Below are 24211 nucleotides of genomic sequence, written 5' to 3'. Positions count from 1 at the left end.
AGCCTGACTCGCTGCTTTGTTCCTGCCTGCCAACCCCCGGCCGGGAGCGCCCCGGGATCCCCGCGCCTCGCTCAGCTCCCGCACCGCCCCGGCGGACCCTGCTGGGATGGAGGACGCAGGAAAGCCGTGAGGATGCTTTCCCCAACCGCTTCAAGCCCAGGAAAACACCTCCAGCCTTCACATCACCCCCTCTGCACACTGGAATTCAGGAAAAAGGGATTCAGGGCCGTTCACCCCTTCCCGGCCGAGCCCCTGACACGCGCTGGGTTTTGGGGTACCCGGGGTGCCATCGAGAGGCTCTTGTGGCAGCAGCGTGGGGGTGTCCAGCCCCACCAAGGTCCCCACAGCCCCTCCACGGCACCCCGAGGGCCACATGCAGCAATTGTAGCTCCTTCCCCAGGTGAGCTGATCCCGAGGGAGCAGATTCTGCCCCCGGGGTCGGGAAAAGGCACTTCCCAAAGGAATGGGTGAGCAGGAGACCACGGCCTGTCTTCCACCCTCTGCCCAGCACACAAACCAGACCCATAGAGACCCTCCAAAAACTTCCATCGGGCACAAAACCCACCACCCCCCCCCAGGGGAAAACCTCAGGCAAGAATCCCTGGGTGGGTTAGTCTGAGCTCACATTCTTTCGGGCAGCAAAACCATAATTTGGGTTTGGGGTCTGCAGTCCCCAGCCCTGGTGAAGGACTCCCAGCCTGCCCAGGACGATCCTGCCCCACCCTGCATTTGGACTCTCTAATTGTGGGGAGGCCCCGGTGGGATCCCCCTTGCCCAGCAAGGACACGAGCGGGGTGGGGATGGCGTCTGAGGCAGCCTCTGCAAAAGGGGCTGAGCTGCTGCCAAATTTTGGCAGAGAGGAGGCTCAGGGACGCTCTGCTCCGCCGGTCCCGTGGCCAGCAGCGGTGGGTGAAGGGCAGAGCCCAGATCCCAGGGCAGGGGTGTGAAGGAGCTCAGCTGCACCATCACCCCAGAGAGCACCCGTGGGTGCCCCAAAGGCCAGAGGACAGTGCCAGGAGGGGCGTCCCAAACCATTCTGTGGTTCTGTGGTCATCCCGGCGAGAGGGGCACCCAGTCCACCCCAGCCACGGGGACGCTGCCCTGGCCGGGGCACGTCTCCAGCCCCGCAAGCCGAGGGCAGGCGTGGGCTGGGCGCTAGCAGCAGGCAGAGGATGCTCGTGGCTATTCCCAGCGGCACTGGAACGATGCTCAGAGCCCGTCTAGCCACCCTGCCCAGCCCTGCTGCTCCCCCTGGCTGTGGGGACGCCGCCAGCTCCCAAAACATCAGTGGACAACGCATTTTTCGAAGGGTGCTCACGGTGCCCCGGGTCCTGCGGGCACTGCCCACTGCTCCTTCCCAGCCTGGCTTGGTCCTTCCCACTGCACAGGAGGGTGCAGAACCGCGGATGGCTGAGACCAGCCCCAAAGTGTGCCACTGTTTGGGAAGCTCCTGGCTCCCATCCCCACGGCTGATGGCACAGCGGTGCCAGCCCTTGGTGGCTTCCCCTGGCTCTGCTCGGGCCTGCCCAGGCAGGAGCCGTTCCCCTCCACCCGCGGAGCAGAGGCAGACACCAGAGTACAGTAAATAGGAGAAACTTTCATTTTGTTACAAAAGTAAAAGACATAAACAGATGGTGAATCCTACAGGGATGGGGCAGGCCTGGCTGCTCCTCTCAGCTCTCAGCCCAGGGGAGGCTGCTCAAGGTGCTGCGGGGCTGGAGCCCCTTCCCCTAAAGCCAGAGCCGTGCTGGGATGAGGCTGGCAGGGGGAGCTGGCCCGGGGGTTGCAGGGATGAACTGACCAGGTACGAATTCCCATCAGGAAAGTCCTCTCGCACACAGACACGGCTTGGAGGGGCTGGGAGGGTTTGGCGCTGGTGCCCCCGGCTTGGCTGTAAATGCTCTGGAGAGATCCTGCTCTTTCCAAAATCCCGTTGGGATGCCAACCACGACATTCCAGCACCGACGGTGGGGAGACACCGTCACCAAGCGTCCAGCCGGTGGCCACGGGGAACCCTCAGTGGCCCCGGGGTCCGTGCGGGCAGGGCACAGCAGGACTGCGGGAATTACTCTGTTTGTCGCGGTGGCTGTATGGCTTTGAGCTCCGAGCCGCGGGGCGCCCGGCCCGGCCCCCGGAGCGGGGCTGGAAAAGCTTTTCCGAGCTGCGGCCGCTGCCCAAGCTCCGGGGGAGGGAGGGCGGCGCAGCCCTGGCGAGCGGAGGCACTCGAGGTGGTCATGGCTGTGGGCTTGGCTCCCGTGGATGCCCCACGAGAGGCTCAGGCTGCTGCGGCTCGTGGCCCTGGATCCGCCCGGAGCGAGGGAGAGGAGAGGGGAGGACGATAAAAGGAGAGCGTTAGTGGCAGAAACAGAGGAGCTGGGGAGCAGCGGGAGCAGGGCGAGCATCCAGGCTCGCCGGTAGAGTGGGACCAGGCTGGGCCGGAGGGAGGAGGGGGCTCCATCCCTGCCCCGAGGCTCAGGAGCTCATGGGGGGCTGCAGGGAGGGGGCAGAGGGGCGGCTCACGGCCCACAGGTGACACATCCCATCCCAACGTGCCCTGAAGGAACTTACCCTGGTCACAGGAGGAGGAACTGCGTGTTGCAGAGAGGAAAACGGGCAGAGGGGTCAGAGGGATCACCTAAGCCACAGAACGGGTCAGGGATGGGGGTCCAGAACTGCCCCAGGGGCCACAGCTCCCTCCAAACACCGAACTGCTCCTTGGCTGGGGTTTCCTCGCACAGGCACGGCAGGCTGGGCTCCAGCCAGCCCCAGGCTGAAGAGCCCTCTGCCACCCCCGGCCACACGTGTCCCACCACGTTCCCATGCAGGCCAGGTGGCTCCAGCCCAGAACAAAGCCAGGGAAACCAAAGCCCTCCTCTTCTGGCAAGCCTTCAGGTGCCCCCTCACCCCCACAGCCCTGGCCCCATGCCCCTGTGCCGGTGGGATTTGGTGGGATGGATGGGGCACGTGGGTGTCAGCAGAGCTGGGGTTGATGGGCTCTGAGGCCAGAGCTGTAATGCAGTGGAGAGAGATGGGTGGCTGGAGTGGGTGAGAGGGAGAAGGAAGCAATTTCTTACCAGCCAGCCCTCAGAAATCAGGGCAAACATCCGAGGAGGGGCAAATCCCATCAGGCTGTGCAGGAAATGGCAAAGTCCTGGCAGGCATCCTCCTGGGGAAGACACCAGAGGTTATGCACCTCACACCTGCCACGGGGCCAGAGGGGCTGGCACAGCTGGGAGCACAGAGCCCAGCTGAGGCCAGGACACTGAGGTGACAACAGCGGGGAGGGGATGAGCCCCTGCCCAGCCTGGAAACGTGGCACAGCAAATTCCCTTCACTCCAGCAAGTCTCAGCAGCGTCAGCTGCTGCTCATCCTTCCCAGCAGGAGCTTCCAGGAGTTTCCAGGTGAGGCCTGAGCCTAAGAGAGTCCAGCTGGCACCTGAGGGATGCCAAACACCGGGACACACCTGCCCTCTTCTGTCTCCAAGGAGGAAAATAATCATCCAAGCAGTTAACTCTTTCAAAATAGAATTTTATTGAGTAACAAAGGAAACTGGTTTAAATAAAAACAGGAAGGAGTCTGGCCCCTGCTAACCCCCTCCTCACTGCTCCTCTGCCATCCCCCTGGCACAGGCACTTGCAGAGTACAAAGCAGGATGCTGGTGAACTCAGGGGGGCTGGGCTGCCCCCCAAAATGTGCTGCCCCTGCCCAAGGTTGAAACTGGTTTGTCTGATCCAAGGAAACCTGACAGGCAGCTCGGCACTGTGAGCCTCTGCCCTGGTGCCAACGTGCACAGCGCTCCCTGCACAGGACAGAAAATGTTCTGCGTAGAAAACAGTCCTACCAATTGTGCAAAAAAATCCAGCAGCTTTTAGTAACACGATTCAAGTATTGCTACAAGGTTTGTGACTCTGCCTTCGCCCCAGGGACACAGAGCTGGCTGCCTGGGTGCAGTGTGCTGCTCAAGGATGAGCAGCTGGAAGGGCTCCCAGGGCACTGGAGACAGCCCTGGGGACACTCTGCTGTTCAGAAACCCAAACCAAGAGCATACCACGAGCTTATCAGAGACCAGCACTGCTTCCTTGTGAAACCCCACCTGGGAAGTGTGTGACCCTCAGGAATTCACACACTTTTCTGCTGCCTTTTGGTCTCCCACAGACAGGACACAATCCTGGGAAGCTCCAGCTCCCAAACCTGACCCCTGCAGCCTCGTGACCTGCATCTCCTGAGAGTCACAGAGCACAGAGTGGTTCTTCCTCCCCATTAGAGGAGGGTCCCCCGATTCGTGTCCTTGCTGCAAAATGTGTCTGACCAACTGGCAGGGCCAAAACACAGCCCCAGCCAGAAAACAGATCAGCAGGGATCACCCAGGACATCCTCATTGCCTCCAGGTCTGCTGGGAGCCAGAGTCCTCCCAGCTGAACAGCCCAACTTAGCAAGGCACGGCTGCTCCTGTAAAGGGGAAGCTGCTCCAGCCTGAGAGCCAGATCAGCCCTTCCAGATGAGCCCAGGAGAGCAGGGTGTGTTGATGGAGCTAACAGGGACACCAGGGAGGTGACACCTCCAGCCCAGCCCCAAGTGGGAATCATCTGTGAGTGCCCACCTCTCAGCCTTGGCCCATCTCATTCCCAGCAGGAATCACAGCAATGTCCTGGAGCTCAGGGGTGTGGGCACTCCTGGGGACCCCCTGTTCCCAGCACGAGTCCAAGGGTCCCACAAGCTGTTGGGCTCTGTCAGGCCAAACCCCTGACAGGCCACATCACAGTGAAACAAATGTACAAAAAAGTAATAAATAAACGTAAAAAACAAATAAGGCAACGCATGGCTCGAGTCTTTGACAGCTCTGGGTCCCAGGGCTGTCCCTCCTGAGGCCAGGGATGTGACAGGGGAAGGTTCTGGCTGGAGCAAGGTGCAGGCACAGCAGGCACTGGGAACATCACAGCACTGCTAGGGAATGCCTCCTACCATGCTGGTGTCAGTTTTGGCTCCGAGGGAAGGGATTTCACTCTTGGGACTGGACGGGGTCGCGATATCTGGCTGGATAAATCCTCTTCTGTCTATCAAACTGGAAAACAGGAAGGGAAGAGCAGTTCAGGGAACAAAGACTGACGCTGGGAGCTCAGAGGCCACAGGGAAGGCTCCTCTCCCAGGAGCTGCTGAGCACAGCACAGGCAGGAAGCTGGAGCACAGGGTTCCTGCCCAGCACATGAGCCACAGGCCACCCCGAGCCACAGGGAGCTCTGGGCCACCACAAACCAAAAGGGGAACTGGCTAAAGGACTTCACAACATGAAACCACCATGAAAAGGAACAAACTGGAGTAGAATGCTGTTCTCCTCCCCACAGCCTCCCAGCCTGGCTCCCTGAATGCACAGATTGACCAGCCCTGAATAGCACCATTGCATTTTGGCACCTCTGAAGCCACCACGAAGCCTGGGGACACTTGAGAGAGCAAGGCCTGATACAAAATATAAACCACACTTTACTCTGCTGCTGTTACAGGAGCTAGCACCACCGAGCTGCTTCAGGACTCCAGCCTGGATCCTCCAGGGATCCCACATCCCCAGGACAGGCTGGGGATGTGCCCAACTGCCCCATCTTGTGAGGAGCAGAGCAGGACCTGACTCTGCCCAACTGCCCCATCTTGTGAGGAAGCTGCAGCTGTCCTGTGCTCGGGGACACCCCCAGCCAGGGAGGAGCCTTTGCTGGGGGACACTGAGCACCCCTGGTGAGCTCAGTGCTGCTGAAGCCCAGGGTCTCTGCACTGGTAGGGACCTCCCTTGGCTGTTTGCCAGAGGCTCAAGCCTCAGAGAACAGGAGCAAAAATGTGCCAAGAATCACAGAATCATGGAATGGTTTGGGGCAAAGGGACCTTAAAGATCACCTCATTGCAACCCTTGCCATGGGGACAAGAAGTGTCTGTACTGGACCAACCATCTGCTGCCAAGTCCTGGGTGCTGTTCTTCCCTTTACCCAACTGCAGGATTTGTCTTATCTTCAAGTTCCACAAAACAACTACAACTGACCCAAATTTACCCAGTTCCAACACAGTTCATGTCCTACTCATCCACCTCCAGCCTTTCTCTGCAGAGTGGGAAGCTTTCCTCTCCCCATCAGAGCATACGTGTTCGTGCCGCCGTGGCCCATGACAGATCTGTCCTTCCCAAGGTTCCTCTCCCACAGCAGGATGCAACTCCCAGTGCTTGGAGGTCACGGGCTCTTACCTGGGATGGAATGGTCCACACAGCACTGCACAGCAGTTTGTGAGGATGCTTTTATGGCTGTAGGGATTGGCAAACTCCGAGCCTCTCTTGTTTGACCAGGACCCTTTGATCTGAAAGGGATGGACAGAGATTAGGAGGGGAAGGATGGGAGAGCAGACAGTGACATGACAGTGGATCCTTGCAGGGCTGGAAGGTTTGCCCCAGAGCAGAGGGAGAACACCTACAGGCACAAGCAGCCACGTGCTGCCTCTGCTGAAGTGCAGTCCTGCAGCTGCAGAGCTCCCAAGCCGTGCCCTCCCCGTGCTGCACTGTCACCATCTGCCACGCCACCCCGTCCTCCTGCTCCCCTCGTGGTCTCCAAGGCTGGCACCCATCAGAGTAGGGCTCCTGGTCCCTCAGGCTGCACAAACAGCGAGGGGATTCCCAGCCCAGGGGCTCCTCTGTCCCCAGCCCAGCAGCTGCCCCAGCTCTGCTGCGAAACCGGCTGTGGCACAGGGGGTGGGCAGCTGCTACAGCTGCCTCAGGCTGCATTCAACCAGCACCAGCACCTTCACCAGCACATTTCCTGCTCTTTAACTTCCTCTCCCCAGCTGCAGCACAAGGCTGGAGCCACGGGCCACTGGTGCTCCCAGTGCTGGGGTACAAACTGTAAGCTTTACTCACACAGCCCTGAGCAGTTCTGCCAAGCCTCTCAATGTAAGGTGGAGGGGAAAAGGGAAAAAGCAAAACCAAAAGGGATGCAAACACACCTCCTTCAGTGCTGGAAGCTCCCAGCGAGGATTACAGGTACTTCTGGCCAGAAGGGCAAATTTTGATTCTGAGGATCAGACAGATCCTGCTTTTCCATACAATCTGCCCCACTCAGTGCACTCATTTGGTCCTTGAAGCCTGTGCACACCCCAGATTTGAAGGTAAATCTCATCAGATGTCTGCACATTGTTTGCTAATTAGAGATGAGGAACTGCCAGACACAAAGGGACTGGCCCAGGGTCTCAGAGGAAACCCGTGGTTACATGGGATACTGAATTCAGATGACCAAGCTCACACCCAAACACTCCCCTGGGCCAGCCTTCCTTTTTTAATCTCACAACTCCTAATTTTAAGAGAAGCCACAAATAGACTGGAAAAAACAAACATGTGATGGTTCTAACTCAGCCACCTGAAAGTGCAGCCATGGGCACAGGCTGTGTGCTCTGCACTGGGTTGTCACAGGCAGTGAAACTGCACTGAGGCAGCCAAGAATGCCCTGAAAACTGCTCAGGATGGGTCATGGGCAGGCTGGCAGCAGGACAGGCATCCAGGTACTTACATCTTCGTTCGTCGTCAGGTTGGAGGCGACTAAGTAAGTGTGAAAACCTGAGAGGCCCAAAATGGACCAGACTGAGAAAAAACAAATCACCAGCTCCAGCACAGTGAAACAGAAGTCAAGGAAGTCTCAAGGAACAAAATCATCCCGCAAGGAGAGGCAGAGGATTGTCTGGGGAGGTTTGGGCAAGCTTCCCATTCCCCGAGCTGGTTTGCAGGGATCCTCCAAGGCACAGCCTGCTCCAGCTCCTCCCTTTCCACCTAAACCTGCAAACAAACTGGGAAACAACCCACCCTTAGTCCCAGGTAGCCAGGGGACTAAATTAATTTGGGGAAAGAACACCAGGGTGACCTACAAAGAGCTGCTGGCCCCTCTCTGTCAGTGATTAGCGGTGCTGGGCACCCCAAGCAGCTGCTGCCAGCAGAAGGATATCTCGCAGGGGTTGTCTTCAGAGTGGCCAGGAACCCATCCCTCTGAGCACCTGCAAAGCAAGACAGAACAAGGAATGGCATCCCAGCAGGCAGCCCTGCCCCTCCAGCCAGAACTCCATCCCCGTGGGCCGTGTGGATCTTGAGGAACATCTGCAGTCTGGAACACTGCAGGAATGTCAGTGCATGGACATGGCTCCAGGAGATTTGGAGCTGATGGGAAAGTCACCTTCCCTGCCAGGGTAAGGGGGATGCATCAGCAGCTCATCTGCTCTGGGGAAGCAAATCCCATCCCCAGCTCCCAAAGCCACTCTGCAGCGAGGTGAAGGCCTCATGGGACCCTTTAACCCCTCACCTGGTGTAACCCCTGCAGACCCTTCCCATGCTGTGTCCCACGGGAGCAGGGACCCAGAGCCGTGCTGGAAGCACAGCCCCTCCCGGCTGGGACTTACGCAGGGTGAGGTGGGTGATGACGCAGGCGAAGATGAAGGCGGTGAGGAAGGACAGGGACAGGATGAAGGCATAGAAGTAGCGGTAGTTGCGCTTGCCCACACAGTTGCCCACCCAGGGGCAGTGGTGATCGAATCTCTCTGGAACAAAGGCTCGAGGTGAGGAGGGCTCCTGCCACCTCACACCCAGCATGGAGCAGACCATGCTCAGCCCCCCAAAATGAGGAGCTACAAACCCATCTTCCCCCTGCACCCCGAGGGTAGAACCTCTCTGCAGCAGTGCAGAGGCATGAAGTTTCCATGGTGTCTGTACCAGCCTGGGGACAGCCTGGCCACACACAATGAGGAGCCTGCAGCAAACCTTGTCTTTGTGGAGACCTGCACTGCATTTTACAGAACCCTCCTCCCAAATCCAGGGAAAACAGAGCCATGGAGTCTTGGCTGTGCTGCCCCTTGCCCTGAGCCACTGCACTAGTGCTGCTTTCAATTTAAATACAAAGGAGACAGACCATGCAGTATCTTGTTTTATAATCCTTCAGGAGAAGCAAAAAGCAATCTGTCCAGGAACACAAGTGACAAGACCAGAGGGAATGGCTGGAGCTGTGTCAGGGGAGGGGGTTAGGCTGGATACTGAGACAAGGTTCTCCCCCCAGAGGGTGCTGGCACTGCCCAGGCTCCCCAGGGAATGGGCACAGCCCTGAGGCTGCCAGAGCTGCCAGGGATGCCCAGGGTGGGATTGTTGGGATGTCTGGGCAGGGCCAGGAGCTGGATCAGGGATGCCTGTAGGTCCCTTCCAGCTTAGGATATCCTGTTTACTGCCCAGCTTCCCCCAGCCCCACTCACCCACGCAGTTGTCGCAGACGCTGCAGTGGGAGGTGCGCGGTGGCCGGAACATCTTGCAGGTGTAGCAGTACTTGAGCTTCACCACGTACTTGTTGATCACCACCTCCATGGTGCGGGCCGGGGGACGGTACGTGGAGCTGCCCATGCTGTCTGCAGGGACAAGGAGGGACACTCACACCCCTGTGCCACCCCTGTGTCACCCCCAGCTGGGGCAGGGGTTGGCACACGCTCTCCTGGCTTTAACAGAACACAAGACAGGATTTGTTGCAGGGTGGGCAGCCAAGAGCTCCAGTCAGCTCCAGCATTATTTATGGCCTGTCTTTGTTCAGTGGCGATGCTGCTGGGATGCCAAGAGGAAGCAGTAAGTGCCCAGTGCTGTGGAATGTCAAGGAATTTACAAATAGTGAGAGTAAAGCAGCAGCCCAGAAACACCAGCTGGTCTCTGTGTGTCCAGCAGGTCACAACAGGCAGCCTGGCTGTGAAGGCACGTGTGGCTCTGCCACGGGAGCATCCCTGCCACTGCCAGCACACAGCCTGTCACCCCACAGCTGCAGCACTCCCAGCCTGCAGGGACTCGCCTCCATCGCTGTGGGGAAGGACAGCAGCAGGCCTCAAGTGCTCCAGTAGATTCCCTGGGATTTGACATGTTTGTGTTTGTAGCATAAGAGGATTCCTCCTCCTCCAGGTTTGAACTGAGGATTTTTAGGGGCACTGTAAGTTACATCTCTGTGTGCTGGCACTCCTTTATTCCCTGGGGGCTGGAGACTGTTCCTGTACACAGCAATAGCTGGAAACCCCCCTGGTATCATGTTTGCAGTTTTGGGGGTTATTCCTTTTAGTCACTCCTAAAAAAGTACTTTTCCAACGGTGAGGAATTCTTTGAAAATACTGATGCAACAGTGAGCGTGTTAAGAGGATGATAAGTGGATTATATTAGCAGTAACAGCTGGCACATCAGGCAGCATCTGCAGCCAGACTACTGCTTTAGGCCCTTATAAATAGAAACATGGATCACCACTCTGGGGATATTTAAAAACCATTTTTAAAGTCAGATGTAGAATTACTGCCTTGCATCTGTCTTCAGTGGGACAGATTCAAGCTGTCTCACATCAGCTTTGCTAAAGCATTTGCTCCAACCTGTCACGTCAGCGAGGTCCTCGGCTCCTGGATGCAAACACCTCCTTGGCTGTCCCCAAACCAGCGTGACAGAGCAGTTTTTAGAAGAGGACAAACATCAGCCTACTCTAAAGAACACCTTCCAGCACAGCAGGCTCAATGGCAATATCAAAAAGCATTAATTATCCTTCAACTCTGCTGCCTGGGAAAGTGCTGGGACTGAACAGGAGCAAAAAGCACCTGAGTTGCTCTGCAGATCCTCTCTGAGGCACTGCCTGCTGTGAGCTTGTTGCACCTCTCATCACGACTGGTAAGCACTGTAAAGCCTCACAATCTGATACTCTGGATTTTTCTCCCCCCTGGACAAACCTTAAGGAGCCAAGAGCCAAAAAAGGGCCCTCATTGAGCCTGGAAGGTGCATGGACACACACAGAGTCGAACACAGGAGAGGGATCGGAGCTCTCACCAATTCGCTTCTCCAGGTCTGCAGCCTCGCTGGGGGTAGCTCTGGGCAGGATTCCTGGGTCTCTGAAGCTTGTCTGGAGCAGGCAGCTGATGACAAAGAAGAAGAGGATGGCGGCGATGATGGGGATGGCCAGGGTCAGGTGACTGGCAAGGAAGGGGCAGCTGTGAAAAGATAAATAAAATGGAATTGTTATCAATCATTGCACAGGCCCGCTGTCAGCTGGGACATCACACCACGACCTATCACAGGGTAGAGGGCTCAGCAGCCGACCTGGGGCTGTTTTTGCAGAAATGGGGACTGGTGTGATCACACCCCACACCAGGGCAGCTCTGTTACCTGCAGGCAGCAGCTGAGGACAGCAGAGGACACAGCCCTGCACACACAAAGCCACTGTCCCCTCCTGCAGAGGACTGATCAGCACCCAGAGCCAACACAGGATGGGCTGCCCCAGTCCAGAGGGCTGCAGGCAGTGCTCAGGCTCTGCAGCAATCTGAGAGGATTAAGGAACTTTTGTTTCATCCCCCAGCTCAGCTGTCCAGAACAAAGCACCCACCAAGCAACAAGACCCCTTCAGTCCAAGCCTGAGCCCCTCAGTCAGCGACAGAAAGGTCTGTGAAGTGAGAGATGTGAGCTTGTTGTCAGCCCTTTCCTGAGAGAACCTCCAGAGCCCACTCTGCCCCACTAGGAAACAAGAAATCACAGAAATCATAGAATCCCCAAATGGGTAGGGACACCTTCCACTGTCCCAGGCTGCTCCAAGCCCCAGTGTCCAGCCTGGCCTTGGGCATTTCCAGGGATGGGGCAGACTCAGCTGCTCTGGACACCCTCTGTCAGGTTTTCCGACAGAAACCATGAAATACAGACACAGACAAGATGTATTTGCTGTACGCCCAGCAAACTGGAGCCCGTGCAACAGAAGCATCCTGCTAAAATAACAACTTGGGAGAGCCCCAGGGCATCTTCAAGCACGAGAGAGTGACTCGGCAAGAAGGGAGGCAGAGCAGATGTCCTGTGTGCTCTGCCTGGCCACACAAAGCCCTTACTGTGCTGAGCTGCCCGTCAGCCCCCGACCTGGCAGAGAGCTGTCAGGGCACGGATGATGCTGAGAAAGGGGTTTTTCCATCGGGATGCTGTGCCTGCTTCCTGCAGCTGCCTGTCCCTTTCAGCTCATCTGACTTCTCAGAACCTCTAATCAGATCAAGTACTTTCATCTCCCCACCAGCAGGCTTGGGCAGCTTTACTCCGAGACTTGCAAGGATAACGCCATGATCCAAAGGCAGGCGTGGCCCCCCGCTCCAGGGAAAAGCGGCTCCCATCCCTCCCGGGACAGATACGGAGGCAGGACACCAGAACCCTCCAAGGTGTCAGGAACGCAGGGTGCTCCTTCCCCAGCTCCCCATGGCAGCACAGGACACACCAGGATGCTCCTGGCTCTCCCCTCCCTCAGGCTGCAGGAGCAGGGAGCTTCCCTGGACCAGCTTTCCAAGGAAAAGGGACTGGGGAGATGCAGCTCCCTCTTCCCCAGACTCTGCTGCACAAGGGGGGCCGAGCTCCAGTGCAGACCCTCGAGGGGGGACCCCGAATGATTTCAACATTTAGAAGAAACACTATGCCTAGATCCCAGCGGTGGACAAAGCCCACGAGCCTTGGGGGTTTCCCGGGTGCAATTTCGGACCAATTCTCTTCTTGGGAGCAAAAGGGGAGACTTGGGGGCTGTATTTACAGGCTAGAGGGGCATCCTAGAGGGACATTAAACCCCTTCCTGGGGCCAGACTGAGCAAACAAGGCGCAGAACGACCCCTGTTCCGCATAAACACCGGGGCACAGGTGGTGGGGCAGTGACTACCTGCAAAGGGGGTCTGGGGCCGCACCGTGGGGAAGGGCTCGGCGGGCAGCGGGGAGGAGGGACAGAGGGGATGCCACGGGGAAGGTGACCCCCAGCCCACCTCCCTCCCAGCACGGGCCAGCGTGGGATGCCAGCTAACCCTGGCTGCCTCAAAGGCAGGCCTTAAGCGGGGGGACAAGCAGCCCTAAGGCACGGAGCCCGCACGGCTCCGGGATCCCGGTGCCGCGGCGGAGGGGCCCCGAGCCCGCCGGGCCCAGACTCACTCGAAGGCGAAGAAGAGGCCGCTGGTGGCCAGGATGAGGCCAAGCGTGAGGGCGAAGACGCCGCTGTGCCGCGCCAGCATGAGGCGGCCGCCGCAGTAGAAGCGGTTGCGGCCCGGGAACACCTCCCACTTCCTGCGGGGCCGCCGCGCCGCTCCGGCCCGCGGGGCCGCGGCGCCCGCCGGGGCCGCCGACCCACCCGCGCCCGGGCCCGGCGGCGCCGCCGCCCCAGGCGGGATCTGCCGGTACTCGCAGTCCTTCATGGCCCCGCCGCGGCGCCCGGAGCCCCGGCCCGGCCCCGCCCCGATCCCGGCCTCACTCCGAGCCCCGGCCTGGCCCCGGCCCCGCCCCGCCGCACAGCGCCCCCTGCCGGCCCCGCCGCCACACCGGGAGCGGAGCGGGCCCGTCCCGGGACCGAGCCCGGCCCCCATCCCGAACCCCCGATCCCGTGACCCCCACTCCGGCCTCGGCCCCGATCCCCACCCCACCCGTGATCCCGACCCCTGCCCCGAGCCCGGCCCGGCGGAGCGGGCTGAGCCTCCTCTCCGGTAACTTTCACGTGTTTATTGGGGTCGTGCATGTGCCCACGCAGCGCCCGCCACCCCCGCCGTGTCCCTGCCCAGCCTGGCTCCATGGAAAAAGAAGCGGGACAGTCTGAGCAGCACAGAGCAGCTGGACCCTCCCTGCCCTCCTGCCGTGCCCACAACACATCCCAGGGAATCCCCAAATCCATCCTGCCACAAATCCGTGCCTGCTGTAAACTCCCCCAGGAGAGGCAGGAACCGAGGTGCATTCCCCATCCCAGGCAGGGGATGGGAACTTTGCCTGTCAGCAATGCCCCCATCCCAGGCAGGGGATGGGAACTTTGCCTGTCAGCAATGCCGGTTGAGCGGGGCAGGATGCTGCAGCACCACGCCACAGAGAACATCCCACCTGGGACATGGTAACTGAGGAGTAACGCCTTTGTAACTGCAACGACAGCGTCACCACAGCCACCTCAGGCTTTCAGAGCAGGTGAGTTTCAGTTCTGAGCAGAGCTCCTGTCCCGCCAGCACAGCCCGCTACGTCCACGGGAGGAAGTTGCAGTGCAGGATCAGCCCCAGCAGCCAGTAGCCCAGGAAGAACCCCAGGATGCTCTTGCTGAGGGGGGTAATTGATTGCCAGTTCAGCAGCAGCCTCACAACGGGGTTGTCCGAGGTCCCTTTCCCACAGGAACTGGGAGATTTAACCAGAAGAGACTTCCCAGAGGCTGGCTTATCAGTTCCTGTGCTCCAGAGTAAAGGTTCGTGTTCCTGAAGCAGGTGAGCTGGAAACCAGTACAGGATGGGAGAGGAGGAGCCAAGGAAGCGGGTCAGCACCTGGAGACAAGAGGCAGAGGAGAAATCACCCAAGCTGCTGTGCTGTCACCACCCGAGCCCCACAAGGAATCCCCCCTGTCCTACCTGCACGTGCATGCAGCAGAACCCGAAAGCCAGCAGGGCCGTGCTGTGGACCACGTACACGAAGACAGCAGGGCCACAGAATCCATCTCTTGCCTTCCCCCTCTCTTCACTCTTACTCCTCTCTAGGCCAAGAGTCAGGCAGTGCCGGGGGTTTGTGCTGACGTAGGTCCAGGCAGCCCATGAGCCCAGAAGGGTGACAGGCAGAGCAAGCAAGAAATTTGGGATCTGTCTGAGCTCAAAGTACCTTAGAAAGCCCACGTTCCAGTAAGTGTCTTGGATATAGGAATAAACCAGAGGGAAGTGCTGGGAGCACCAAGGGGGTTTAGCCCCAGCCACGCCTGCCACACGATAGCCCTTGTCCCGTGCCAGCTGCAGCAGCGGCTTGGGAATGGTCTGGCCCAGCCCCGTGCCAGGCTCGCAGAACCTCATGTAGGCATAGTACTGAAACACCGCAAAAGGCAGGAAAATTGCGGCACACAGCAGGGCTGCTGAAGATGCCAGGCTAAGGGCCCGCTTCCACAACACGGGGAATGCCAATTCCCCCTGCAGCTGCAGCGCAAAGCGCCTGCCGCGCGAGTAGAGCACGAAGCCAGCATTAATCAGCCCGTTGGCCCGGGCCGCAGAAGCCAGGGCGAAGAGCAGCCCGCTGAGCCAGCTGTGCCCCTTCTCCAGCTGCCACATGGCGCCGAAGGCCAGCAAGGCGAAGGCACTCTCTGAGTAGGCAGCGGCCAGGAACACGCCGGCCGGGCTGACGGAGAAGAGCAGCGCGGCCATGAAGGCCAGGCGCGGCCGCCGCAGCACGGCCCGGCCTAGTGCCAGCAGGGCCGCGGCCGCCAGCGCCGACAGCAGCGCGTTCAGCAGCGTGGCCACCAGCAGCAGCCGGCTGCGGGGCTGCAGCTGCACCGGCCATGGCAGCAGGCCGGCCAGGAGCCGCAGCCCCAGCGGGAAGAGCGGCAGGAAGGCGCAGTTGTGCTCCAGCAGGTAGCCGTGCTCGGCGATGAACAGGAAATGCTCGGCATCCCAGCGGCCCAGCCCGCCCAGCAGCCGCTCCACCAGCGTGTCCCATGGGCCCCGTGGGCCCAGCCGTGGTGGAGAGAAGGCATCAGCAGCGTGGTCCGGGATCAGCAGGTTAAACACGGCCTGCAAAACAAGAGAGGGTTGCAGGCTGGCAGAGATGCTCCGGTTCCGAGAGCTCCTGGGGCTCAAACGAGGTGTAAGGGTGGCACCGAGGCCGGACCCCAAGATGCCCATGAGGTTGTGAAAAGGTGCAGATGCAACCCTTTGGGGGTATTTACATCTGAACAGAATAATGCTCTGGGATCCAGCATGAATCCCTGCAGAAGCCGGGGCAAGCTGTTCATGGCTATGACTGGGCTCTGTGCTGGCTGTCACAGCCAAGCTCTCCCATGCTCAGAGCAGGATGTCTCTGGAAACAAGACTTGGGAGGAACGTACAGGAGGAGATTATTGTTCCTTTTCTGTGAATAAACACACTTTGAGCCAAACCAGCCTCTTGCAGCAGCAGCATGAAAACACAGCAAGTCACAAGGAAATTAATGTGATTTTACTTAACAGCAACCTGTAAGTAAAACCCCTGGCTGCAGATGGTCTGTTGGCTCTCCAGAGAGGTTGATTTCTCCATTGTGCAGAACCAGCTCGTGGATCTCAGGGGTACTGAAGGGAGGAGCCTGGGAGCAGCAAACCCCAGCAGAGCCTCCCTGGCTAGAGGACAGACTTGCCTGCAGCAGCAGCGCCAGGGCCCGGCAGCGCAGGGAGAACCACACGACCTCTCGGAGCTGGGGGTCTGCCCTGCTCCACCGCTCCATCCCACACCCAGGAATTGCCTCAGGAGGTCACCAGTGCCAGGCTTCTCCTTCCAGTTTGGGAAACCTGGGTTGGTAAACACAGAGGACAAAGAAAGGGATTTCTGGCTTCAGCCTCATTTGTGAATTTTGCACCTTTATTTACTGTCAGGCACTTGAAAGGTGCAAGTATCTGTGAACAAGAAAGTCGCTTATGGAAGAGATCACGGATCTGGGAGATGACACAGAGACCTCTGTGATATTGTTCCTACTAAAAAAAAAAAAAATCCCTGACTTGTTAACCTTGGCCAAGACACTGAGGGAGAGAGGCTACGGTGTGTTCTCTGAGCCCACTCCTCCCCGGGCCGGAGTGGATCCCTGGAGCAGACAGACTGCTCAGCTGCCTCAGCAGGAACTCCAGCAGCTGGAGCCAAGCATCCTCACACACAGCCAGTGCCAATGCTTTGAATGGGATTTAAGCCTCTTTTTCTTGGAATGGAGAGAGAATTCCTGTGGACTCTGAGCGTAACCCCCGTGTAAGCAGCTGCTGAGTGGGGCTGCCAGGAGTTCCCTCCTCTCTCCTGCTCCGTGTTTGCCCCTGGGAAGCCAGGAATGGATTTACTCAGCTGGCTCCACAGCACCAGCTCTGCCAGAGCAGGGTGGAACTCAGGCACACAGCTTCCCCCAGCAGAGGCAGCACGAGCAGGACACAAACTCTGTGCCACTCCACCCTCACCACCTGCAATTTTCCAGTGTTTTGGCAAAGCTCCTGGCACCTGCCTGCCGGGCACACTGCACATTCTGAATCCACCCGTCCTGAATCCACCCGTCCACTTTCTCCCTGCAAACCTCGCCTGAGGGATTTCAGCTTCTTTGTGGAGCCTCCCCAGTTCAGTGTCTACATGTCCTGGGTGCCATGGTGGCCCAGCTCTGATCCCCTGGCCTTGAGCCACGGGAGGCGGGCAGGATCTGCTGTGCAGCTCTTTAAGATAAAACATTTCTTCCGTTGGTTCCCCGGCCACCAACTGCTTTTCAGTTTGAGAAACACACAGCCCGCAGCTCTCGCTGGGTCCCAATGACACCACATCCTGCCCTCCTGTCTGCTCCAGCACTCTGTAACACACAGAGATCCCCAAATCGATTGCTCCACAACCTAAAATCACTGACATTTCCCTAGTGCCATTGTGGAGAAAAAACCCTGCCAGGCTGAAACCACACGAGAGGGCACAGAGAAATCGCCAGCAAGGCAAAAACCAAGATCCAGACTGGCTCATTGACAGCTCCAATCCCCAACCACAGAGTTATTATGATTCCTATTTAACTACAAATAAAAGTTTTGGGGTTGCTCCTATTCCCCCTGTGCTCCCCAGCACTCACAAAGCCACTGGTGGGAGGCACATTCTCCTCTACCACGAAGCTGTGACGTTATTTTAAGCGAGGGGACACTTCGACCCAGCTGTAAACTCTTTTAAAGCACATTCACAGCTGCAAATCCTATTAAAGCACAGTGGCAAAAATTGTCCCGGCACTTTAAATATAGTTTTTTTCGAAAAGCAGAGAAAAAGCCTCTCCTGAGTGTGCCAAGAGAGCTCAAAGCAAACAGCTTTAAAAAGCCTGTTCTTGTCATGACGCAGCACACCTTGTGACAGAACAAAGCCTTCAGAAGAGCTGCAGCCCACGAGCCCCGTTTGGATCCAGAACGCAGCGTCGGGAATGGCTCTGCCCCAAAAATCCTGTGGGAAAGGGCATCTGCACAAACACAAAAAGGAGAGGCAGAAGGGCGTTAAAATTATCCCAGCAGAAAAAGATGCAAAGTCTGAATTAAAGATGTTTTTCTCTCTGGGTTCTGCGCTCTCAGCTGTGAATCACAGTTTGGAAGCGGCGCTGAGAGAGGGATGCGGACGGGGATGGAGGTGAACGAGGACGGGACGGGAGCGGCGGGTCCGTGCAGCCGCAGTGGAGGGCGGGGGCCAGCCGGTGGCAGCAGCCGCTCGCCACAACGGCAGCTCCCCGCCACGGCCGCAGCCGGCTCCGGGCGGGTACGGCGTGCTGCTCCAGCCCGCATCCCAGCACGGTCCGGGCACCCGGCCCCTCTCCAGCCCGCTGTGAGACTCAACAGACACGTTTTAAACCCCCTCCTAACCAGCACGCCAAAGGAACGCAGCAGGATTTGGGGAATCCTGTTTGCCTGGTGCTGTTTCTGCGGGCCTGGGAGCCCTCGGCCAACCCTGCTGCCCGGGCCAGCTGCTGCTCCAGAGGTTCCAGCAGCGCTTCCCTTGGCTCCGGATGCCATCGGGAGTGGTTTTGTCTCTGGCAACAGCGCACGGGGTGAACCATACCTGCTCTGGATCAGAACCCAGCTCTGCCCGACCCGCCTGGGGATCGGCTGCGGCTCCAGCACGGCACGGGGACGGGACAACTCCTGCTGCGTCCAGCCCGTCCCGGGAGCCCGTCCTGCCGCCCCGGCACTGCCCGGGGCCGGTTCCGCGGCTGTTCTCCGCTAGCCAGACCGGCTACACACGGGTAGGAAAGGCCGCAGAGCTCCGCTCCCCGCTCGCAGGCAGGACCGGCCGGTGGGGAGCCGGGCTGCTCCGAGAGCCGGGAGCGGCCGGACACGGGAGGGAGCGCGGACCGACCGGCCCTGGGCACACGGGGCTGTCCCGGCAGCCGCTCCGGTACCGCTCCTGCCGCTAGCGAGGCCGCACGGCGCTGTCTGGGGACGCGAACGGCGCCCGACCCCGCGCCTGACCCGGGTCCCTCCGGCTGGGCCCCTCCAGCCCTCACCGTGCGGCTCCTGCCGGTCCCGGGGCCGGGCCGAGGGCGGCGAGGACACCCCGGCTCCGGTCCCGGCTCAGATCCCGGTTCCCGTCCGGGTGCCGATCCCAGCTCAGATCCCGGTCCCGGTGCCGGTCCCGGTGCCGCAGCGCCCTCTTGCGGAGGGACGGAGGGAAGGCGTGCCCGCCCCGACCCCCCCCCGCGGCTCCCCGGCACCGCCCACTGCCCCCGCGCGCGCAGGTTCCGGCCGCGCCCCTTCCGGCGGCGCGCGGCGGCAGCGCGCGCGTGTGGGGAAGGGGCAGGCGGCGCCATCTTTGTTGAGGGCGGGCGGGGGAGCCGGGCCGGGACCGGGCCCGGGCCCGGGAACCGGGACAGGCCCAGGGATGTGCCCCGCCAGCAGCAGCAGCACAAGGGCCTGAGGCGGCAGGGCGGGCCCGCGTGAGCTGCGCCCTGCGGGGGTCTGGGGAGGGCACAGGGGGGTGTCCCCAGCCCGCACGCCCACGGACATCCCTCGTGCCCAGCCGACGGCGGGCGGGGCGGCCGGAATGCCGATTCCTCACGCCTTGCACTCAATCCTCCCATTCCTGGAGAGGTTCCTTAAACGCCTCTCTCTAACCGGACCTCTCTGCCGTTTCTGCTAGCAAAGGGGAAAACTCGAGTTCTCCCCAGGCCTGAGCCCTCAGGAAAGCTCCTGGGATGAAGCAGAAACCATCGTTCAGCCCTTAAGGAGACTCCCTGAGCTCTCTCATCGGGCATCAGCCTTGGAAGAACTCACGTTTTCTTTGCTGGCAAAAAAAAAAAAATAAATGGGGAACAGCAGAGTGACTGGGGTCCAAAAGGCGTTAGAAGGAGTTCCTGGAATGGAAGGATTTGGGTACAGACCCGGCCCAAAGCATCGAGGATTTGAGCTGCAGGCAGCCACGGTCGGGTCAGGTGTGGCTCCCCCAGTGCCACGCTGCGAACACTGTTGTTGTTTTACTCATTTCTCACCTCTGCCCTTCGTTTTCACTGTTTGAGAAGTGCACGGGGCTGTGTCTGTGCACACACAAGTGATGGGGGAGCAGAATTCAGATCAGCTGGGTGTGTAATTCTGGTTAAATGGGTCTCCAGGAGCACTGCTGCTTCTCCTCCCTCCCAGCCGTGGCATTCACCCCAGATTAAACCCACGCACACATTGCTGCCGTTACCTGCTTCCACGATGGCTCCTTTCTGCCCAGGAAAAGCAGCAGAACTTCCAGGTGCATTCCATCGGGTCAAACACAACTCCTGGAGCACAGAACTGAGCTGTCAGGGAAGCTGGGTGTGCACTGGCACTGTGGAGAACAGCAGAGTCCAGCAGAATCCTAAAGCCAAGGAAGCCCAGCACCATTCCTGCCTTTTGAGCAATCTGTCTGAAGGACTCTCCTGCCAGGAAGGGCTCCCACAGTTCCTGCTGGCAGACAAGACTTTCCAGGAAAAAGACTCTTTGATTTTGGCACAATCACTCCCAGGACTCTGAAGTTGGAGGAATGAAGGCTCTGGGAACTGAGAGCTCCCAAGGACAGGACTGGGAAGATAAAACAAGGGGAATTTTTGAACAAAAATGACATTTGCCTTTAAAAAAAGCTGTTTTTTCTTTAGGAGCTCAGAGCAGTTCTAGCTACCCTACTTGCAGTATGCACTGAGGACAAAGCCTCGGGCTAAATTAAATACCTGCTTCCAAAGCCCTGGAACGTGCAGATCCTCATCCAGAGAGCCTGAGTTTGGCCTGTTTGCTGCAGGGCCTGGGAGCTCTGTCTGCTGGAAAGCCCCAGCTCGGGAGGAAGTCAAAAGTCCATGCCACGCTCCCAAGAAAATGCGAAAAATGCGAGGGGAAGGAAAATTTTCCATTTTACAGAGCTGGGAGGGAACTGCCTCTCTTCCCAGCAAGGCCCTTCCCTCCCTGGCAGCCACAACTTCACCTCACGCTGCAAATCCTGAGCCTGGGCAGCTCCTCAGGAAAAATTCCAGCAGGGAAAGCAAAGTCAGAGCAAGCAGCATCAGAGCTCCTGAGCAGGGCGGGCCTTGGGCAGCGCCAAGCTGCCCTCCCTGTCCTGCCAATAAAAAAAACCCTTACAAACATCTTACCAAGATTTAATGTACATTTATTCTTAACACGTGGAACATATAGTATAAAGATTTCATACTGAATAAATGATATTCATTAAGCCAAAAAAGGAAAAAAGGGAGGAATTTACATCAAGTTTTTAGCTACATCGTCTGAAATACAAATATGCAGAATTCATCACTGAAAAATCTCAATTGTGTTTCTTCATCAGGAACTTCAACTGAACCTAGAACTTTTTCACACCTCGATTAGAAAGAAAACAAAAACAGGAAAAAAATAAACTATAAGTTGATTGGCTGCTGAGACAGCAATGACTTTATACACAGAGACCTGTACAGCATCCTCCAGGGAGGGATGTCTGGCAAGAGATTAAATAATTGTGTCTCGCTTTAGCAGGTCATCAACTCGTTAACTCGTCATACTATAAAGGGGTGGGAGGGGACAAAACTGCAGGAGTCTCAGGGTATGTGCAATGTACAACGTCATATATATATACACACGTGGCAGCGCTGGGCTGCAGCTAAAGGTTAAAACCAGTTCTAAGAGGTGATCTCAGGGTTATTCATACAATCAAGGAGGAAGAGAGAAAGAGGTCAGGGTGTTGTAGGTTCACACATTATACTTTGGGGGAAAAGCCTTTTTTTCTCCTCAACATTAACTAAAAACATTTTTAAAAACTACAGCTTGCTGCTGATCCAGCGTTTTTTTCTTTTTTTTTTTTTTTAATCCATGTGAGACATTATTACAGTATGTTTACAGTTTAAGGTGTACAGTACATGGAGTTCTACACGCTACTGCACAGGCCTCCCTTGGACAAGGTCTGTTCACAACTGGTAACTTCTTGGTTCCTGCAAGATTGTGAATGTACAACGATAAACCACACAGAGTTCAGCAGTCACTTTTTGTCCTTCAGAGTTTACCATTAAAAACAGTTATGAAAGTGGTGCCTGTCAATGGGATAACACGGCAAGTCGTCTTTCCCCAAACTCACTGTAAACGACAGTAACTTTGGTTAAAATAAAAAAAGTCTTCTATGTAGACAGAACTTTGTCTCCTTTAATAAGGGATTTGGGACAAATCTGAGGGGCAGGGAAGGGGGAGAGGGGCCGGGGAGATCTTTCCCCAAGGGAGAAGCAGGACAGCGCAGGGCAGACAGTGGATTCTGAGGTGGTTTTGCATAAATAAAGGGCAACAGTCAGTTTCTAAGTTCTCCACTCACGCACACGCACACGGGGGCTCGGATCCCACAGCTGTCATGACTGGCCAATTAAAAACAGTACATCACAAATAACTTGTGAAACCAAAGAGTTCATCAAAGGCGACACGGAGATGTCCAAGAGCCGCGACTCGTACAAGGTGAACTCCGAGTGGTTCTCGTCCACCTTGGCCAGGGCCAGCAGCGCGCGGGCAGCGCGGCGCATCATGTCCACGCTGGTGGCCTCGAAGGGCGGGCTCTGCATGTGCATCAGCCCCGCCTGGCTCTGCTGAAACTGTGTGGCGGCCAGGCTGTCCTCCAGGAAGCCCAGCAGGTTGCCAATGCTGCCCTTCTGCACAGCAATGGCTCTGGCGGCCAGGCTGTCCCCCTGGGCCAGGTTGGCCAGCAGCACCACGGCCATCTCCCGGCACACCGGGTTCTTTCTGTCACTGAGGAACCGCACCATGGTGCTGTACAGCTTCTCCAAGCGGCTGAACGGTGGCGTGGCGAGGATCAAATCCACGTTGTTGTCCTGGATGCTGAGTTTGCTGAGTGTTTCCAAAACCAGTCTCTGAGGGGAGAGGACAGCACTGGGTCCCAGTGTCGGAAAGGGATCCTGGGCCTCTGCTGAGGGACACACTGCCCAGTGGAGGAGTCCATCCAGGATAGGCAAACAGATGCTTTCCGGGTAAGGGGAGAGGTCCAGCTGCCCAGAAATGTTGGCCAATGTGACCAGTGTGTTTTCACGCAGCATCTCCAAACAGTCCCACCACCACTCCACCTTGTTGCAGCTCACCCCTTGGTCCTGCTCCTCCTCTTTCTCGTAAGTCAGGGGGGCCTGTTTGCGTTCTGGATGCTTGTGGTGTAGGAGGATCAGTTTCCCTAGAATCAGCAGCAGCCCAGGGTGTTTGGACATTTCAAAGTCATTGCCTGGCACAAATGATAAACTCCTGATGATGTTGGAGACGCAGATGCAGCGCTTGGCCAGAGAGTCCTGCCAGTCCAGGAGGGTGCAGAGCGGTGTCTCATCCTTACTGTGGGGTTCATCCTCCAGGATTTTTATATTTCTGTGGCTCTGAGCTGGACTGATGACAAAGGGAAACTTGCTGCTCTCCTTCACCGTTTCCGAAGCTTTGACCTCTTCCTCCTCCCCTGCCAGGGAGCCCGGGCGTGCTGAGAGCATGTCGTCCATGGTGGCAGTTATCCTCTTCTCCGAGGAGCCGTCGGGCACAGGAGCCTCCCCATCCCTGGGGCTCGGGTTGCTCTCGGCTGCTGAACGTTTCCTTGAGGCAGAGGAGCAGGAAGCTCGTTTGTGAGGCAAGGGCAGCTCAGTCTTGCTCTCGAAGTGTGTCTGGATGTGCTCGGTGGTGTCCCCGCCGCCGATGCGCCAGTGCAGGAGCCCGCTGTGGAACTCCTGCACCCGGCCCAACTTGTCCGAGTAATCCACCACGAAGGGGTCATTCTTCTGCACCACCTTCACTGGAAGCTTGTCGAATTTACTCACTAGCTTCTCCTCGCTGCTCTCTAGAGGTACTTTGTCCTTGCTCGAAAATGCAGCCTCCTCCTCTTCCTCATCCTCCTCTTCCTCCTCACAGTTCAGGCTCCGTGGCTCATCGTCCTCCTCCCCTTCTTCAGGGGAGGAGGCTGAAGATTTGCAGAACCTTTCGGGATCTAATAGTGTTCTTTGCCCTGGGTCTCCTACCTCGTATTCCTTCAGGATTCCAAAGATCTCGATCAGGCAGCGCCGAAAATATTCCACCAAGAGTTCCAGCAAGCCTGGCAGCTACAGGGGGGGGAGAAAAAGGAGGGGAGGAAGGAACAGCGATCAGAAAACAACTCAGGTCAATGCACACAGGGCAGAGAGTTTAAGCAGTGCTAGCAGTTAATGGTGCTTCTCGTTCTGGCAATAAATGGTGCAGAAGAGAGGTTTTTGTCCTCTGAGAAAAGGGACAAAAGCAGGCACTGGCTGCCAGTATT

General features: G+C 57.9%; 3 protein-coding genes across 7 annotated transcripts in view; all 3 read right to left on the bottom strand.

Moving 5' to 3' along the window:
- Positions 1–1577: 1577 nt before the first annotated feature.
- ZDHHC18 (zinc finger DHHC-type palmitoyltransferase 18) lies at positions 1578–13198 on the bottom strand. Of its 3 annotated transcripts, XM_053998888.1 has the most exons (10): positions 12939–13198; positions 10830–10990; positions 9248–9397; positions 8408–8545; positions 7960–8008; positions 7531–7633; positions 6222–6331; positions 4964–5063; positions 3075–3166; positions 1578–2298 (listed from the first exon to the last, which is right to left on the bottom strand). In XM_053998888.1, exons 1-9 carry the CDS (start codon positions 13196–13198, stop codon positions 3125–3127), a joined length of 1113 nt encoding a protein of 370 aa, XP_053854863.1. In that variant the 3' UTR covers positions 1578–2298; positions 3075–3124. The 3 variants fall into 3 exon arrangements, with proteins under 3 accessions (XP_053854863.1, XP_053854864.1, XP_053854865.1); XM_053998889.1 differs by lacking the exons at positions 1578–2298; positions 3075–3166 and having other exon boundaries at positions 3509–5063; XM_053998890.1 differs by lacking the exons at positions 1578–2298; positions 3075–3166; positions 7531–7633 and having other exon boundaries at positions 4977–5063; positions 7883–8008.
- Positions 13199–13479: 281 nt separating this feature from the next.
- On the bottom strand, positions 13480–19081 carry PIGV (phosphatidylinositol glycan anchor biosynthesis class V). Of its 2 annotated transcripts, none has more exons than XM_053998886.1 (5): positions 18963–19081; positions 17818–17927; positions 16116–16266; positions 14378–15517; positions 13480–14293 (listed from the first exon to the last, which is right to left on the bottom strand). In XM_053998886.1, exons 3-5 carry the CDS (start codon positions 16200–16202, stop codon positions 13997–13999), a joined length of 1524 nt encoding a protein of 507 aa, XP_053854861.1. In that variant the 5' UTR covers positions 16203–16266; positions 17818–17927; positions 18963–19081; the 3' UTR covers positions 13480–13996. The 2 variants fall into 2 exon arrangements, with proteins under 2 accessions (XP_053854861.1, XP_053854862.1); XM_053998887.1 differs by lacking the exon at positions 18963–19081 and adding an exon at positions 18518–18956.
- Positions 19082–21060: 1979 nt separating this feature from the next.
- Positions 21061–24211, bottom strand: part of ARID1A (AT-rich interaction domain 1A) — a 53453-nt gene continuing 50302 nt past the window's right edge. For both annotated transcript variants that reach the window (XM_053998884.1, XM_053998885.1), the window contains exon 20: positions 21061–24017. In XM_053998884.1, the coding sequence (XP_053854859.1) occupies positions 22293–24017 (1725 nt within the window). In that variant the 3' untranslated portion in view covers positions 21061–22292. The remainder of the gene's footprint in view (positions 24018–24211) is intronic.

This window comes from Vidua macroura, chromosome 25 (genome assembly GCF_024509145.1).
Source record: "Vidua macroura isolate BioBank_ID:100142 chromosome 25, ASM2450914v1, whole genome shotgun sequence".
NCBI classification, from domain to species: domain Eukaryota; kingdom Metazoa; phylum Chordata; class Aves; order Passeriformes; family Viduidae; genus Vidua; species Vidua macroura.
This window is presented reverse-complemented; position numbering and strand designations above follow the sequence as displayed.

Bases quoted from the DNA above. Each gene is read 5' to 3' on its own strand.
- ZDHHC18 (XM_053998888.1), bottom strand. From the start codon at position 13,198: ATGAAGGACTGCGAGTACCGGCAGATCCCGCCTGGGGCGGCGGCGCCG. The intron at 10,991-12,938 runs GTGAGTCTGGGC...ATCTTTTCACAG, and splicing joins GGCCTCTTCTTCGCCTTCGA to CTGCCCCTTCCTTGCCAGTC. The intron at 3,167-4,963 runs GTAGGAGGCATT...TGTCTTCCCCAG, and splicing joins CCAAAACTGACACCAGCATG to GAGGATGCCTGCCAGGACTT.
- PIGV (XM_053998886.1), bottom strand. From the start codon at position 16,202: ATGGAGCGGTGGAGCAGGGCAGACCCCCAGCTCCGAGAGGTCGTGTGG. The intron at 15,518-16,115 runs GCAAGTCTGTCC...CTTGTTTTGCAG, and splicing joins CCCTGGCGCTGCTGCTGCAG to GCCGTGTTTAACCTGCTGAT. The intron at 14,294-14,377 runs GTAGGACAGGGG...TCTTGTCTCCAG, and splicing joins TCTGCTGCATGCACGTGCAG to GTGCTGACCCGCTTCCTTGG.